Here is a 14,941-nt window from a genome sequence, read left to right on the forward strand (position 1 = left end):
TTTAACAAGAGCTGAGAGGGACTTAAGAGAGAGGAGAGAAGACATTTTTGTGGGGCGACTGAGGAACACTCTTAGCTGTCTTAACCCCTACTGGTCTTGCCCTTTTCTCAATCTCTTTTGTCTTCTTTGTACTTCAAAAGGAAGTTATTACAAAAATATATCTTTGCTAGTGAGATTTAGATCGAAATTTATTTCATGGATTATGGGGGTTGTAATGAATTTTCCAAAGAGGATGGATCCTTTTGGTATTTTTCCTAAGTTCCAACTTGTATTTGGCCCTCCTTCCATGACCATCATTGTCTCTCCTCGTGTTCTGTTCATAAGATTCCACAGTGTAGTGTAATGGTGGCGAGAAACACTGACGTGTGTTGATCGTCATATTACATTGATGAGTAGTTTACATTAACACTGACGTTTCTTTTCTCTTGATGCTTTGAAATTAGGAATTCAGCAAGTGGAGTTACACAACTTTTACTTCCACTTGTTTTTATTTTCTTATTGACAACGAGTTGTATGTTCTGTAGCTTTTTCGGGTTAGGACCCAAAAACATGTACACGATACTTGTTAATGGGTTTCAATTTTTTCATTCATTTGCTGATATTTGATTTAGCATATGACGGTTTCCACTAGTTGGAGATGGCCAATCTTATCGATGGTGTCGGCTATATCGTGTGACTTGACACAGAATTTAGTAAACAAAATTGAAAATATAGATCGAAAGTCAAATCAAAGAGTGAGAAAATCACGTGTAGGTTAGTCTAAATATAAATAGAAAGAATGGTCCAGGTACATTTTCTCTTCAGCATATCAAAATAACTTTCATAGATGGACCGATTAAATACTGAACATGTGGCATTGGGACTAATTGAAGAGTCCTTGAATGCACCATTACAGTACAATGTATTATTTTATTTTTTTTGAAAAGGAGTGCAATGTATTATTATCATGTGCATGCTCTTTATCCTTGAATTAAATTCCTATCATATAACAATATTAAACAAACTCAGTCTCGTTTTGTTTAAATAAGAAGAGTATATATACGAAAATAAAAAAATAAAACAAGTTCTTATATATATGTTATCATTTTAAAAGAGAGTTGTGTTGACAGCTAGGCCATTCATGCTGCACTGAGTGTTTTGTCTTTTGGTTGAGGGAGCATGGATGTCAGTCTATCTCTTTAGCTTCTTACTTCGTTTTAGTTTTTTATTTCTTTCTCTTGGGTTTAATATTGACCTGAACATTAACAATTAGTTATCCCTTCTTTGTTACTTTGAATTTTGTGTAGAACGAAATGCAACTACAATTCAGAAACCTCTCAAATAAATTGATTTAGACTAAATATTAGTATAGTATGGAATTAACTGTCTACAAACCTAATAACCAACGTTTTACTCTTTTTGTTACTAGTAATGTAACAAGTAACGAAATGTTGTGTAGAAGGTCAGTCAGTAATGTAACCAACGTTTTACTCTTTTTTTTTTTTTGTAAATGTTAAGAACCAACGTTTTACTTGTTATACTAGTGCATTAATATATACCTCATCCGTTTCCTTGCAAAATGTTTTGTAAACAATTTCTAAATCAGTTAATTATGAACGATCTAGTATATATATTATCTTGAAAAGCCGTTCTACGTAAATTTATTAGAGAATTCGTAGCTCGAATTGTTTCTACAAAAGTTATATTGCATGCTTCGAATCAAATTATCATTAGCAAAATGTCTATCAGTTAAGTATTTCCGGTTTTTTTTATTTAAATGCACCATATATGATAAGAAAATTGAATGCCAAACGTCGACGTACTATTTCCAGTATTGAAAATGTCTCTGATGTTATCTATTGAATTTGGAGTATAGTTTAAACAAGCATTTACGTGCATCTCATCTTTCAAGAAACTAGCTTACTATAATGTATTAGCTAATTGAACCTACGTTTTTTTTTTTAAATTGAACCTACCTTTAGAAGAAAGAATCTTCAACGCTAATTATACGCGATTAATCGTACCAACATGTAAGAAAAGAGATCCAGTTTAGCCTATATTCTAACTTTATTCACAAGTTTTAGTAATCACAGATAAGAAAATGAGTAAAGGTGGAGATGTGGACACGTAGAGAACGATAAATAGAATGCATGGCATGCAGGAAACATGAGACAGACATCGTGAAGGTCCCATATTGTCTGGTCTAACCAAACCTTGACATTTTATTACAACACTATCTATATAGTAACTAGCGTTCTTCGTAGTGTCGTAGTACTTTATTTTTTTCATATTACAATCAATCTAAATTCGTATAATACTAGATTTCATTTTGTTATCTAGCTCATTTCTTTGATATTATATCTAGACGTATATACTCTTATCAGATTAATTTTTTACTTTTTAATAGATTATACTTTTCATTTCATCTAGCAGCTAACTATCAATCATCATCGTTAGCAGTTTTATTAAAAATCTGTACATCTAGTAATTGCATATTATAGTCTTTGTAGCTTCAACTCTATAAACTCGATCGGATACGTTGATAATATTTCATATATTTTAGGAAAGTAATATTCGAAAACGATTACTATTTATTTAAGCCTTTTGAAATTTGTTACTAGCTTACACATACTATATATCCTCTAATAGTGAAGTTTCGTGGTTAAGAAATAAAAATTCAAATCATCTATTATAAGCAGATATTATTCGTGATTTTTAAAGATGGAATATATGCACATGACTATGATTACTCTAGCTAGTGACTAGTCAATTGATTGATCAAATTAAAAACGTATATATTGTATTATTGACGGCTGTGCGATTACCAAGTGGAAGATATTTTTATCATTTTCTTTTATACGCATATATATAGTCTCAAGGAATCTTTCTTAAATTCAAAAACACTTTGATAATAAAATTTTTGCACTGGGTAATTTAGCTAAAATCTAACAATTTTAGTAGTTAAACGATCTTTTTACCTTCATTTTGCATATTGCGTGTTCGTCTATTAATTTTTTTTGGGGGGGGGGGGGGGAGTACAGGTACCACCAAATATATTGAAATCTAATAATATACCTTGTTAAACTTCATCTTATACTACTGACATGAGCCTGCTATATATTATATGATATTGATACTCATAAATTTTTGGTTCAAATTCTGTTTGGGTTCAACCGTTACGGTTCAATAAAAATTTATCATTTTCACAATTTTGAGTAAATAATAAGAGAACATAAAGTTAATAATCCGAAGCAGGACAAAAAAAATATTTAATCCAAATTTTAAGCAGAAAGGAAAAAATAAAAAACTTTGAAGTTAAATTGTTATGAAAATAGGAATTTGGCACAGACCATAATGAATGTGATGCCCACTCAAAGCCCAGTAATAATATTACATCAAAAATCTTCCCGAATCGTTTAACTCGCACTAGTTAAGAAAGGCCAATTTTGAAATGTCAAGGTTTAGCTCGCATTAGTTAACAAAAGAAAACCATATCAGACATGATGGATTTTACTTGATATGGTAATGAAACAGTCCCAAGATAAAGAATGGCAAAAAAAAAAACAATATTGGAGTAACAAAGTGATGAGGACATCAAGTCATCATCAGAAAAGGAGAAAGAAATCAGGAGAAAATCAATGGAGAACATGAAGCTGAGAAGAGCTAAAGAAGCCGATCAGGACATACGTGCAATCAAAACGCCGTATCTTCCAAACCAGGAGGAATTTATTCATGAAACCGGTTTTGATGGATTCTACACTCAACAAGAGCACGCGGCGAATTGGTTTCATATAAAAAGGATAAATGTTTTGAAAGATATGCCATTTTCAAGTCAAGGGTGTCCCGACTTGCCTTATTTGGAAGATCAGTGGTTTAATCAGTTGCAAACCAAACATTGGTGACCAGGAGATTTATCTATGCAATCGGGAGACACATCCAAGGGTCCAGAAGAGTCAGGCACGTTCTTAACATGCACCAGAAAGCACCAGATTACATAAAATCAAAGGAGACAATACTTACCATTTTGGATTCTTTCACATTTGGGTGAATAAAGCACCAACGACCAACCTATCAAAGCTACAACGTTTTTGGAGATATTATTAACTCATCAGGAAGTCTTCAGCTGCAGCAGCACCCACCAGAATACTCAGAATCAACCAAGACCAGAATTGCCATTTTCGGAGTCAAAAGCCATCAATTCCCAACAGCTCTTGACTCACCAGGGTTGGAATTATTTCGACCATTATTTCAGCAATCAGAATGTTCCTAAGAAGCTTTCCTACAATTTAAAACCGTCCAGATACAAAGCCATCATTCCAGCCCTTGAATCAAGCTATTGGAACCCCAAAATCCTCCAACATTTAGTCTTCTTTTTGTTTGATTTTCTTTCCTTTGTTTTGTTATTCTGAGCAAGGGCCACGACCTATATAAGCTCACTCTATTGCTTTGTACAAATTACCTTTCAATCAATCAAGAAATTATTCAGTTTATTTTGTTTTATCAAAGTTTGTCTTTGCATATACCTTGAAATCTAATAATATACCTTGTTAAACTTCATCTTATACTACTGAATATATTGAAATCTAATAATATACCTTGTTAAACTTCATCTTATACTACTGACATGAGCCTGTTATATTATATGATATTGATACTCATAAAATTTTGGTTCAAATTTTGTTTGGGTTCAAGCGTTATGGTTCAATAAAAATTTATCATTTTCACAATTTTGAGTAAATAATAAGAGAACATAAAGTTAATAATCTGAAGCAGAACAAAAAAATATTTGATCCAAATTTTAAGCAGAAAGGAAAAACTAAAAAACTTTGAAGTTAAATTGTTATGAAAATAGGAATTTGGCACAGACCATAATGAATGTGATGCCCACTCAAAGTCAAAGCCCAGTAATAATATTACATCAAAAATCTTCCCGAATTGTCGATCGTTTAACTCGCACTAGTTACAAAAGGCCAATTTTGAAATGTCAATGTTTAGCTCGCATTAGTTAACAAAAGAAAACCATATCAGACATGATGGATTTTACTTGATATGGTAATGAAACAGTCCCAAGATAAAGAATGGCAAAAAAAAAACAATATTGGAGTTACAAAGTGATGAGGACATCAAGTCATCATCAGAAAAGGAGAAAGAAATCAGGAGAAAACCAGTGGAAAACATGAAGATGAGAAGAGCTAAAGAAGCCGATCATGACATATGTGCAATAAAAATACCGTATCTTACAAACCAGGAGGAATTTATTCATGAAACCGGTTTTGATGGATTCTACACTCAACAAGAGCACGCGGAGAATTGGTTTCATATCAAAAGGATAAATGTTTTGGAAGATATGCCATTTTCAAGTCAAGGGTGGCCGACTTGCCTTATTTGGAAGATCAGTGGTTTAATCAGTTGCAAACCAAACATTGGTGACCAGGAGATTTATCTATGCAATCAGGAGACACATCCAAGGGTCCAGAAGAGTCAGGCACGTTCTTAACATGCACCAGAAAGCACCAGATTACATAAAATCAAAGGAGACAATACTTACCATTTTGGATTCTTTCACATTTGGATGAATAAAGCACCAACGACCAACCTATCAAAGCTACAACGTTTTTGGAGATATTATTAACTCATCAGGAAGTCTTCAGCTGCAGCAGCACCCACCAGAATACTCAGAATCAACCAAGACCAGAATTGCCATTTTCGGAGTCAAAAGCCATCAATTCCCAACAGCTCTTGACTCACCAGGGTTGGAATTATTTCGACCATTATTTCAGCAATCAGAATGTTCCTAAGAAGCTTTCCTACAATTTAAAACCGTCCAGATACAAAGCCATCATTCCAGCCCTTGAATCAAGCTATTGGAACCCCAAAATCCTCCAACATTTAGTCTTCTTTTTGTTTGATTTTCTTTCCTTTGTTTTGTTATTCTGAGCAAGGGCCACGACCTATATAAGCTCACTCTATTGCTTTGTACAAATTACCTTTCAATCAATCAATAAATTATTCAGTTTATTTTGTTTTATCAAAGTTTGTCTTTGCATAAAATCTGTCTTTATAATTCAGTGAGAGATTCATTGTTTTTCTATTGATTTGTCTTGTATTTTGTTTGTGAGATTCAAGTAACTTCAAAATCCAAAGATTGAGAGAGTCAATCAACCCACCAGATTGAGAGAGTCAATCATTTTCACCACCATCTCTACCATCAGTCCATCTTCCGCACAAGCTTATTTGATCTCTTTGATCTCCATATGAGGACAGGTTCATGGAGTGATTCTGTGCCTACATCACAAAGTATTCGAAGAATATGTGTATTCGCTAACGAGTCGTGAATTTTATTTCTTTGTATATAGCACACATAAATGGTTATGTAATAATTTTAGTTTTGTAATTTTGTAACTTTGATATAATTCAATAAAATTTAGTCGAAGAAAAGAAAAACAACAAAAAAACTTAGTTTTAATATAAGAAATGTTGTCATTAGTCTAAAACCGCGTGTGTCCTTATCAAAATGAAAAAAACTAGCATAAATTCTATAGATCAAAACGGTCCAAACATTCCTATCTGATGCATACTTATAGTACTTGCACATCTAGTATAGATAACGATATACACGTATCATGCACATGTAACCATCACGCCACGTGTAACTCGCTGGTCTTGACGAGGATGTCCCATAGCCGCTGGATCTCGGAGAAGACATCGTCGGTGGGAAGTTGAAACCTACAGAAAGGACACGTGTTCCTCTTGCTAAGCCATGGCAAAATACACTTCCAGTGGAACAAATGCTGACATGGCATTTCACAGACATCTCTTCCTTCTCTCATCTCTTCCTTGCATATCACGCATTCTACTTCTCCGGCGGCGTTCAACACCTCAACCGCGCGTAGCGCCACCACAGCCGCTCTAGCCGCCGGGATTTCATATCCTTCTTTCTCTCCTCGTAGACGACGGTGGTGGTAGCCTCCCATTATGTCGACGAATCTCTTGCACCTAACTAGAGTTTCTATGTAAGGCATCAAGATTCCGGCGTCGCAAGTCCAGAGACCGGAGATACTGTTTAACATAGTGTCAGAGCACATAGCACCGAGGATTTCCCGCCAATTATCAGCTGAAGCTTCTAGAGCATCTGGATCTAGCTGATGCGTTTCGCAGAGAAAAAGGAGGAGCACCACCGCGTCGAGGTCCCGGAGCTTCATCGCGGCGGCGGAGGAGGGGAGAGAGTGGTGGTTGCGGTGGAGTAGGAGAGGGTGGAGAAGAGAAAGGAGGTGAGTAGCGATGAGGAGGGTTTTCTGAGGAAGGGAGAGAGAAAGGAGGTGGCGGAGAGTGAGGGAGAAAAGCGTCGGGGAGGAGAGGACGGAGGCGAGACGACGGCGGTGGTGGTGGGAGAGAGAAAGAATGGTGTGAGTAAGACTCGTGAGGTGTGAAGGAGAAAGAGTAGATAGTGACGTCATGATAATTGTTGTGTTTTCTTCTTCCATATTGGATCTTGTGTGCTTCGTTTTCTCACTTCTCATTGCACTTTTAACCTTTTGATGAATCTTTGCTTATATACATGTATTTCATTGGGGGAGTTTGGTAGTGGTAATAATAAACTATTGTGATTTTTCTATTAGGGAAAAAACAAAAGGTTGTGGTACAAAAGAGATTATTGTCGGCTTTGCTTGTTTGGTTTTCGATTTTTAATTGATTGATGCCAATATGGATTTGGAGAATAAAGGTGAAGAAGCTATGAATGGAGAAGAGTTGGCAAAAGTTCACTTTAGTAACTGTTGGTGACAGGAATAATTAGCTTGCAGACTTTTTCCCAAAAAAACAAATATTTCATCAAAACTATAACAAAAAATTTGGAAGAACAAAAGATTTGTGGGACAATGATCTATAACAGACCAAAAAGACAAAAAGAAGTCTACATAGACCAATTGTGATCTATCATGGACCAAGGGCTGGTAAATTACCAATTTGCCATTAATGAAAGTGGCATGTGAACCATTGGATCAAATAATGGAAACTCTAATCTCGGTCGTCCAATTTTGAATCAAATGCTGAGATCGACCAAATGGGCACACAAAAATCTGGAAAAGGACACTTCTGTTTTTATTTTTTTAATGAATTAATAATAAATCGAAATTAAGCTGAAAATACTATAAAACCTAAAACTTTAACTTATTTACATATCCAACCAACCTACCCCACCCACTAACCCGACCCGCGTGCCCTTCCCGGATCCTTCCCCCTAAATCAAACTAAATCCCTAATTCCTCTTCCCCGACATAACCAACAGAAAAAAATTCACGATCTCTCCCCCTTCCCTCTATCTCATCTCACTAATCAAACTCTACCACAATCATCACGATCTCCCTCTATCTCATTTGTTTCTCTATTTCGTGTTACTCTTTGAAACACTATGGCTCCAAAGACTCGTTTCACCGAACAAACGAACAAAGAAGGTGCGCCGGAGAAGAAGAAGAAGAATGAGTCAGTGGTGGAGAAGAAGAAAGCTGCGGTGGAGAAGAAGAAAGCTGAGGCGGAAAAGAAGAAGAAAGACTCTGTGATAAAGAAAAAACAAGCAGCGGTGAAAAGGAGGAGAGAAGCCGTTAAAAAAAAAAGAGATGCAGAGAAAAAGAAGATTGAAACCGCAGAGAAGAAGAGGAAGCGAGACAGTGGTGTAGACGATGAGTCCTCGTCCAATCCAACCAAGCGGCCTCAGACCGCATCTTCACCAGAACATCAAGCCGATCCTGATCATTATCCGCCACTATCAACGGAGTTACCTTCGCAGGATGATAGAGAGGGTACGCCAAGCCCATCAGTTCCGATTGAGCCACAAAAATCACCTACTCAAACACCCAATGAGGCGGAGAATCCACTGCAAGCTCCAATAACTTCTACCAACAGAGAATCAGGCTCACCCGAGGCTGCCATTAACAATGACGGGCAAACGGTAAACAAATCAATTAAAATGGTTTTGGAATTTTTATGATAAAATTGGACTAACAAATAGGAACCGTGAGCAGATTGGATCTAACAACATAGATTCAAATTCACATGAGGCTGCTATTGGATCTGCTGCCATTGACAACGACGCTCCAAGAACGGTAAACAAGTCAACTTAAATGGTTCTAGAAATATTTATCATAGGGTCGAAAAAAAAAATAAGTAGTGATTATATAAGAAGTGTAACTAGTACAACTAAAAGAATGAAACTAGTTCAACTGGTAATAAAATGTTGTAAAACAGAATCAATGGAACTAGTATAACTAGTACAACCACACTTCTTATAACTAATATAACTGGTATAACTATGAAAAGTATAATTAGTCTAACTAATACAACCGAGTATTAAATTACTAGTACAACTAAAAGAGTGAAAATGGTGCAACTGGTAATAATATGTTGTAAACAAATTCAGGATAACTAGTAAATTTTTTTTTATAAGTAATATAACTGGTACAACTACGCTTCTTATACGTAGTCTGACTAGTATAACTAGAGAAGTATTTTGTATAACTGTTTAATGAGATGGTGTTGTTGTTGTATAACTAGGCTTGCTGGTAGAACTAGTAATATTATTTTTAATTTAATTAGTGTAACTGGTACAACTAAGTGTTTATGTGTTGTATAACTCAGTTATTTATTCTTTGTATTTTGTTTGTATTTTTCAGGTTGAGAGTGATGATATGACCGTAGAAGCTGACAGACCTGCTGGTTTTTTCTTCAATCCGAGCAACTATGGAAAGGGTTGCAAGCTCTCCTCAAGGTGCCATCAACACGATTTTCTGAACAAGACGATTGGTAAGTTGGATGCCTCAGAGAAGAGTTGGTTTCAGGAACATCCTCAGTTCAAGCATATATTCCACATGGATTGTACCTCAACAAGAAAAGTGATGGGATTGTGGATGTTGCTACTTCGTACTATGCATACAGAGAAGGGTCGACAAGCTTGGTTTGGGGTAAACGGTGTTCCAATTAGATACTCTATCAGGGAACATAGCCTCCTCTCTGGTTTATACTGCCACTCATATCCAGAAAACTATCAGAGCATAGGGAGACTGAAGTTTGCGAGAAAGTATTTTAAAGTGAAGAAGACAAAGGATGGGAAGGAAAAGGGTCTGCAAGTGACAGAAGCGGATGTTAAGGAGAAACTTCAGAAGATGAAATTTGATGGTAGTGGCGATCGTCTGAGGATGGCGGTTCTTTACTTTCTGGCTACAGTTTTAAGAGGAAGGTCCAAAGCAGGATACTTCATTGAGTATTTCCTTCTCCAAGCAGTAGAAGATTTGGAGTTTTGCACCGAATTTCCATGGGGCCGTTACACCTTTGATGATTGCATGAAGGAGATTTTTCATGTAAGGGATCATTTTCGTGATGGGATCCCAGAGCATGCACAGTGGGTATTTCCTGGGTTTATCAACCCTTTGGAGGTATATGAATAACATTTTTCATAAGCATATTTGTTATAATATAACTAAAGTGATTGTGTGAAATGATGTGCAGATATTAGCATTTGAATGTATCCCTGTCCTTAGGGAAAGATTCAGAGAGCCTGTTCCAAACTGTTTTGATGGTTGTCCAAGAATGTGCAAATGGAAGTTCAAGAGGACCGGAACAACAGGATTTCCACTTGACATGATTTATCGGACGCTAGGAAACACAAAGGTAAAAGCTTATAATTTTTTTAAGTGTTGTTTATGTCATTTTCTTCAAGTTCATAGTTAATTAAATGTGTAATTTGTTGTTGGTCATTTCAGGAGATTATCAGTGTTTTGGAACCAAAAGGAAATGAAGTAGACCTTTTGTATGAAATAATGGATGAAGGGACTTTTGAAGACTTGGAGCTGATAGATGATTCGGATACGCTAGACATAGCTGTTGACAGTTGGAACAAGATCCTAATGGAACCAGGGAAAAAAATCTTCTGGCCGGATCTATATGAGATGGATGTGAGAACCCGAGAGCAACAAGAGGAGGCAGGAGGCGAGGCAGGGGGCGAGGCAGGAGGCGAGGCAGGAGGAGAGGCAGGAGGCGAGGCAGGAGGCGAGGCAGGGGGTGAGGCAGGAGTTCAAACAGGGGGCGAAGCAGGTCGTGAGAGTTTAAGAGAATTAGAGTTGAAGTTGAACAAAAGAATGGATGATGGATTTGCATTGAGAGACGAAACAATTCGTCTTCTGGAAGCAAGAGTAAAGGAGTTGGAAGAAGAAAAAATCCAGAGAGAAAGTTGGTCGTTCCAGGAGGGCGAGATGTATGGTGATAAGGAGGCTGAGATACTTGGTGATAAGGAGGGCGAGATGCATGGTGATAAGGAGGGTGAGATACATGGTGATAAGGATGGTGATGAGACTAACAAGGATGGTGATAAGGCTGATAAGGATGGTGATGATGAGCCTGATAAGGAGGGTGAGGATGGTGATAAGGCTGATAAGGATGGTGATGATGAGCCTGATAAGGAGGGCGAGGATGGTGATGAGGCTGACAAGGGTGATGAGGCTGAGAAGGATGGTGAGAAGCAGATTGAGGCAGAGGCTGACAAGGGTGATGAGGCTGAGAAGGATAGTGAGAAACAGATTGAGGCAGAGGCTGAGAAGGATGGTGAGAAACATATCGAGGTAGAGGCTGAGAAGTTGATGCAAGGTAAGTCATGATAACATATAACTTCAAATTTTATTTTTAATGATGATGATCTAAGTCAGGATGTATTTTTGTTCAATGTAGATACTGAAGATGGAGATGAGCAATCTACACTTCAAATTATGGCAGACACTGCAGAGAGATTTGAGAAGGCTGCTGCGGAAAAAGCTGTTGTGGACAAGACAGATGAGGTTGTAGATGATGATGCTTTGGAGAAGGAAGGTGAGGTTAGAGTTGATGACGCTTTAGAGAACACAGCTTCGGTTGGAGATTCACAGGATCCTGCTGAGATGCCAAAGAGGGTGCCCAAGCGTTCTCATTTGTTGAGGTCTCCTTTTACGCCAAACTGATTTGGCTGAACTATGTTGTTGTTTTTGGAACTTGTATGTGTTTGTTTTAAAACCTAAAACGGATGAACTTGTATGTGTGTGTGTTTTAAAACCTAAAACTTGTATGTGTGTGTGTTTTAAAACCTAAATCCAAACTTGGTGGTTGAACAGGTTGCAATTACAGGTGGGAAGTAAAACAACATTACAGCATCAACTATGCCAAAAAATATGAAAGTAGTATAACTAGAAAAACTAGTACACCTAGTGTTAAATTAAAAAGTGTAGGACTTATCTGGGAATCCACTTATTTGAAACTCATTATGCACACAAAGTTGTTTTAGTTTTTTAGTTGTACTGGTTTCTACAAAGTTGTACTAATTTATTAGTTATACTGGCTTGCACAAAGTTGTACTAGTTTATTAGTTATACTAGTTTGTACAGAGTTGTACTTTGGCAGTGAAACCTGAATATATTAGTTGTACCAAAGAGAAATACCATTATCTAAGTTGTACCACTCATTTATGTTAACATGTGTTTGCCCGGATACAATGAAATCATCACTATTGTGAAAATACTTGTCATGTATGTTTTTCAAAAAATATGTGGACAAATATGTTAACAAACCTTAAAAGTATAAGGTAGATCAAGCAAACTTTTGTGATGGAGGTAGAAATCCAGAAAAAAAAAAAAAACAATACAAAACACAAAGAAACCTATCCAAACACTTAAAATTAGACCATTTGAATGTTTTATTAATATGAAAAAACCTAAAATAATATTTAAATTTCAGATCCTCCATAGTTGTACTAGTTATTCCAGTAGAACCTATTTTAGTAAACTAGACATAGTTGAACTAGTTATTCCAGTATAACTTATTTTTAGTTTTACTAGTTGTACCAGTATAACAACACAAAAACATGAATGTTAGGTTTAATGAAGTTTTACCAATTGTACCTGTTGTACCTGACAGAAACAACACATTACATAAATAAGTTCTACAACACATAAATAAGTTTCATAACACATAAGTAAGACTCACAAGACTAAGCAAGTTCCATAACACATAAGTAAGACTCACAAGACATAAGCAAGTTCCATAACACATAAGTAAGACTCATTCATCAATTCCATCGCTTCCACTTTCATCGCTGTCAATTCCATCATTCTCACACACCAATGGTGGATACTTCTTCTTTTTCTTCCTCCGATATTCCCCAGCTGATGGAAATCTAGTTTCTTGTAGTCTTCCTTTCTTTCTTTCCACATGCGGAGGGTAGACAACCTGAGATAGGATTTCATCTGGAATTTCATAACTTTCCCATAATGAATGATGAGGCACTGGATATATTGTCTTGTAATATGCCAAAGTCCACTGCTCCATATAATAATACTTAGAACAATAGTCTTCAGACATTTCTCCACGCGCGATGATCGCAGCCTGTGCATGCACACAAGGATACCGATCAATATCAAAACACTTGCACTGGCATGTTCCGTTGCCTAAATCAACATAATAACCTTGACCATCTTTGCCAATCACAGTGTACTGACGTTCAAATCTGTTTAGCTCCATCACCGTGAGCTTTTTTGCCTTCGGATAACTGTGATGCAATATCCCATGCACGTAGGGAATTAGTATCTGTCTCTCTGGAACGCGTAAAGATAAATCACGATATTTGTTAAACCATTCTACCATCTTCCCAATGATCACATCAAGCATTGGCAACAATGCATATTTCCTTGGTTCCTTTAAAACACCATTGATTGATTCAACAGTGTTGGTTGTATCTATGTTGTACCTTTCTCCCGGAAATTGACATCTTGCCCATTTGGTCTCATGAACACTCTCATCTAGATACTCAGCGGCTTGAGGCAACGTTCTCCTGAAATCATTGTAGCTTTTTCTGAACTCGACCTCTGTGTACATACCAGCAATTTTTCTAAACTTTCTGGCAACCCCTTTCTTGTTAACTTTGCTGCATGCTCCGGCAACATTATTAGACAAGTGAAAAATGCAATATCCATGGATCGCCATTGGGTACACCTCGTGCACCTTCTTGATGATGCATTGGTTTCTATCAGTACAAAAAACAAGCTGAGGATCATCTGGTATCAAAGTTTTCAGTATAGTCAAAAACCACTCCCAGCTCGCATTTTTCTCACCATCTACTACCGCAAAAGCGAGGGGATAATGATGATGATCTGGATCCTGAGCAGTGGCAATGAGAAGCACTCCTCCATACACACCCTTCAGGTGAGTTCCATCCATTATTATCACTTTCCTCATTGCTTGAAACCCTTCGATGCAAGCTTTAAGCGCAAAGAACATATACTTAAACTGCTTCTTCTCATCCACTACTAATCTTGTGATGGTACCAGGATTCATTCTTTCTAACATGTACAAGTAAGATGGAAGTCTAGCAAAACTCTCCTGAGGGTTACCACGCAAATCACTGACAGCTTTGTGTTTCCCTCTCAAAGCTGTAGAATATGAAACCGTGACACCTAGTTTGTTCTTCACCAACTTTATGAGAGACTTTGGATCTGGAGTCTTGTATTGGCCTGGATAATCTTCATGCACCACTCCTGCGACCAAGCTTGGTGTTCCTCTTTTCCCCCTCTTGGTTACACTTCCCTCTCCCCGAGTACACGTATGCATCTTTCTATACGTTCTGACACTGAAAAAGGCTGAGTTTTTCAGCCTTGCAGCTCGTAAATACCATCTGCATCCAACCCCACGACATTTCAATACATAAACAGTACGATTCGTCTTGATTATATCAACCTCAAAACAATTCGAATGCACTCCTGCGTCCACTAAATTCCTCAGCTCTTCCTTAGTCGCAAATTCTTGATACAAACTCATATCAATACCATCATCCCACTCAGCATTGACAATTGTGTCTACAGATGGTGTAACAGCCGGCAACTCCTCCCTATCATTCATTTCATCACCCTCTTCATTGCAATCCTCATGCTCATACCTATCTGATTGTCTTGGA

The 14,941-nt window shown here is 37.0% G+C and overlaps 3 protein-coding genes across 3 annotated transcripts; 1 reads left to right on the forward strand and 2 right to left on the reverse strand.

Moving 5' to 3' along the window:
* Positions 1–6,421: 6,421 nt before the first annotated feature.
* Positions 6,422–7,788, reverse strand: LOC125592865 (E3 ubiquitin-protein ligase SGR9, amyloplastic-like). Its single transcript, XM_048768400.1, has one exon. The coding sequence runs from the start codon at positions 7,497–7,499 to the stop codon at positions 6,618–6,620; it is 882 nt and encodes a 293-aa protein (XP_048624357.1). The 5' UTR covers positions 7,500–7,788; the 3' UTR covers positions 6,422–6,617.
* Positions 7,789–8,070: 282 nt separating this feature from the next.
* LOC125592863 (uncharacterized protein At3g43530-like) lies at positions 8,071–12,064 on the forward strand. Its single transcript, XM_048768398.1, has 6 exons — positions 8,071–8,926; positions 9,000–9,080; positions 9,648–10,406; positions 10,480–10,641; positions 10,734–11,613; positions 11,695–12,064. The coding sequence occupies exons 1-6, from the start codon at positions 8,390–8,392 to the stop codon at positions 11,958–11,960; spliced, it is 2,685 nt and encodes an 894-aa protein (XP_048624355.1). The 5' UTR covers positions 8,071–8,389; the 3' UTR covers positions 11,961–12,064.
* Positions 12,065–13,053: 989 nt separating this feature from the next.
* Positions 13,054–14,886, reverse strand: LOC125592808. The gene has a single exon (XM_048768229.1). The coding sequence runs from the start codon at positions 14,884–14,886 to the stop codon at positions 13,054–13,056; it is 1,833 nt and encodes a 610-aa protein (XP_048624186.1).
* Between the last annotated feature and the right edge of the window lie 55 nt (positions 14,887–14,941).

Source organism: Brassica napus, chromosome C9, assembly GCF_020379485.1.
Source record: "Brassica napus cultivar Da-Ae chromosome C9, Da-Ae, whole genome shotgun sequence".
Lineage (NCBI taxonomy): Eukaryota > Viridiplantae > Streptophyta > Magnoliopsida > Brassicales > Brassicaceae > Brassica > Brassica napus.

Excerpts from the sequence above, each read along its gene's own strand:
- LOC125592865 (XM_048768400.1), bottom strand. The coding sequence starts at position 7,499 with ATGAGAAGTGAGAAAACGAAGCACACAAGATCCAATATGGAAGAAGAA.
- LOC125592863 (XM_048768398.1), top strand. The coding sequence starts at position 8,390 with ATGGCTCCAAAGACTCGTTTCACCGAACAAACGAACAAAGAAGGTGCG. Across the intron at positions 8,927-8,999 it reads TTAACAATGACGGGCAAACG|ATTGGATCTAACAACATAGA; the intron begins GTAAACAAATCA and ends AACCGTGAGCAG. Across the intron at positions 10,642-10,733 it reads GGACGCTAGGAAACACAAAG|GAGATTATCAGTGTTTTGGA; the intron begins GTAAAAGCTTAT and ends TGGTCATTTCAG.
- LOC125592808 (XM_048768229.1), bottom strand. The coding sequence starts at position 14,886 with ATGAATGATAGGGAGGAGTTGCCGGCTGTTACACCATCTGTAGACACA.